The sequence below is a fragment of the Oryzias melastigma genome, linkage group LG5 (genome assembly GCF_002922805.2).
Source record: "Oryzias melastigma strain HK-1 linkage group LG5, ASM292280v2, whole genome shotgun sequence".
NCBI classification, from domain to species: Eukaryota; Metazoa; Chordata; class Actinopteri; order Beloniformes; family Adrianichthyidae; genus Oryzias; species Oryzias melastigma.
In genome coordinates, this window is record NC_050516.1 from 26,031,431 (window position 1) to 26,034,143 (window position 2,713).

The 2,713-nt window shown below is 41.2% G+C and overlaps 1 protein-coding gene across 10 annotated transcripts in view; it reads right to left on the bottom strand.

The window, feature by feature from the left end:
* Positions 1 to 215: 215 nt before the first annotated feature.
* LOC112144633 (R3H domain-containing protein 2) overlaps positions 216 to 2,713 on the bottom strand; it is a gene marked incomplete in the record, with an annotated part of 47,178 nt that continues 44,680 nt past the window's right edge. For all 10 annotated transcript variants that reach the window (XM_024269273.2, XM_024269272.2, XM_024269269.2 and 7 more), the window contains 1 exon segment: positions 216 to 1,747. In XM_024269273.2, the coding sequence (XP_024125041.1) occupies positions 1,383 to 1,747 (365 nt within the window).

A 2,713-nucleotide genomic window follows, 5' to 3' on the forward strand; every position in this document is an offset into this window, starting at 1 on the left:
TTGTTTCATTGGAAAAACAAGCCCCGCCCCTTTAATGCTGTTTTTGGAATGTGCTCCAACTTTACACTTAAAAATAAAACAGGTTTTATAAACTATATTTTGTAAAAAATGAAAAAAAAAAACAGTTTACGTGTCATATAATAATAAATGTATATCTAATTAACTGGAAAAACCTAAAACAAACAAAAAAAAACGTTCAGAATATCGAAGTTTGATGTTTGTAAGTTTCTATTCTACTTGTATTCTATTTGTATTCTACTCATGATGGAAACATTCTGAATCATTCGTGGTCGGGAAGCCTCTCACAAAAGAGCGTCCCGTCTGGACATTTGTGCTGCTTCCTTTGATGACACTACTTCACCCATGAACTCAGACAGACCACATGATGCCAAACACTTTTGATAGATTTTTCTCCACTTTTATATTTTTAAAAACAAACAAAAATAACAGATTAAATAAAATGTACAGTAGACATAATGCAATCATTGTTGTGCACTTTAACTACTTCTTCTGATACGTTCTGCACAGCTGTCAAAAAAAACAAACAAAAAAAACGCAAACACAGCGGGGAGGTGGGGATGGAGGCGGGGATGGAGGTGGGGATGCGGGGCAGTTGTGAAACAGAGGAGAGGAACGAGGTAGAGGGCAGTAAGGAGGAAACAGAGGAGGAGAGGATTAAAGTTTGTCACTCAGGAAGGAAAGAAAAGTCACTGAATATATAATTTCTTTTATTCCTTACATCACTTATATAAATATATTGAACCCTCGAGAAGAAAAAAAAAACAAAATTGGAAGAAAAAAAAATAAACAGCGCAATACGGAAACCCACAACAGCAGTAAGGCAAACAGAAAGCAAGAGAAGAACAGCAGTGACAGCACATGAGAAGGAGAGAGAGGAGGCAGCATGAGGCGAAGCAAGAAGAGGAGAAGAGTGTGCAACTGTGCGTATGAACATTTCTAAATGTGTGAGAGTCGGAGACAGCTGGCTGATGGGAGAGCTGCAGGAGGAGAGAATGCAAGCGCTGGCAAAAATGCAAGGAGGGGGTTCAGGATGGAAGGAAGGAAGGGGAGGAAAAGGTTTTACTGAGGTCGACTGTCCAGTGTGTCTTTGTCATGTGCTACGCGACCCTGTTGCCTGCACTCGTGCATCCACCTGTGTCGTCTGGTTTGTGTGTCAGTGAGTGGCAGCGGTTGTGTTTGGGTATCGTGGCAGCACATATCCCACCGCAGCAGTGAAACCATGCTCACGTGTCTTGTGTGCTCTTCTGCATTATAAATACAAAACAATAAAAACGACAGAAATCATAGTAGCAGTTTCCCTCACTCCTTTTCCCACCGAGTCTCTCTTCCTTTGTCGTCTTTCCTCCCGTTCTCCGTTCCTCTCACTGGGAACTGGCTCTCTCCAGCACACGCAGGTCATAGTTCTTTTTGGCCGCCCTCAGTTTGAACAGGCTGGCCCCACTGTTGTTAAGTTTGAAGGAAGCACTCTGGGCGGCCATGGTGCTGGGGAACACTGCCACCACTGTGTAGAGGTGCGCCGGGTCGTGGCTGTCGCCCTTCATTCCCATGCCGGTCCCAGAGGGCCCCGCTCCGGGACCGGAGCCGCAGCCCCCCGCCCGGCCTCCCTGGGGATCCTTCAGCCACTGGATCTTGGCACCGCACAGAGACAGCTGGTTAAAGAGTTTTTCAGCCTCAAGGCGCGAAATCCCTTCTGGCAGGTCTGTGACCTCGAGTACTCGACTCACCACTGAAGAAAGTCAGACAGCAAAAGACAAAGGTGTTAGGCCGGCTGGACTTCACTGCATCTTCAGACCTACAGTTTCTCTGTTGCTTTAGACGGATCTGCTCATCTGAGGTTGACTACACACATGAAGAGTCGCAACAACTTCCTCTGGCTCAGGAAGTGCAATAAGTGGATGAATTTGACCTAACAAATTTAGTTATTTTTATAATTTATTGGGGGGGGTGTAACGATTCATTGAATTGTTTTTAGTTAATGATACTTCGTAATTTTATGTCAGTTCATTTTGAAGGATTCGATTGGCTTACCTAAAATCAGTCTTTAGCCAAAATTTCAACCAGTTTGACTCATAAATACCTGGTAATGGAATGGTATTTTCCAAATATCAATTTATCTTATTTTGAAACAATTTTTAAAAATGGTTTAGTACATCAATTTGATTCGATTAACAGCCCGTCTTAGATCAATCTAGTTGATTCACTGATTAATCAATTATTTGTTACACCCCAATGTTTTATATTTAAATGTATTTATTTCAACCCTGACTATGTATATTATGTAAACAGCAGCAGAGCATCACCATTTTTCTTCAATTACAATTCTCATTTTGCAACAATGACAATAAATGGATTTCTGATTTTTGAATTAGCCTGAGACAGAGTAGACGATAAATATCAGCAAACTTACAGTAGTGTACTTTTCAGAGTATAAGGGTGTATTCAGACTGGACACATTTGATCCACTTAAAGTGAACCAGAGTTTGTTTCCCACAATAATCTGGAACAAAGTTACAGTCTAAATACTCGCAAGTGAACTCTGGTCTTTTTAAACATGAAAAAGACATAATCTGATGTGACTCATCTCAGAGTTACAAACTTTCTGAGCAGCTCTGCAGAATATTGATGACCACACAATTATGTAAAGCAGTCGTATTATCAGCATAGCTCTAAAACTTTTTTTTTTTTTTTTTTT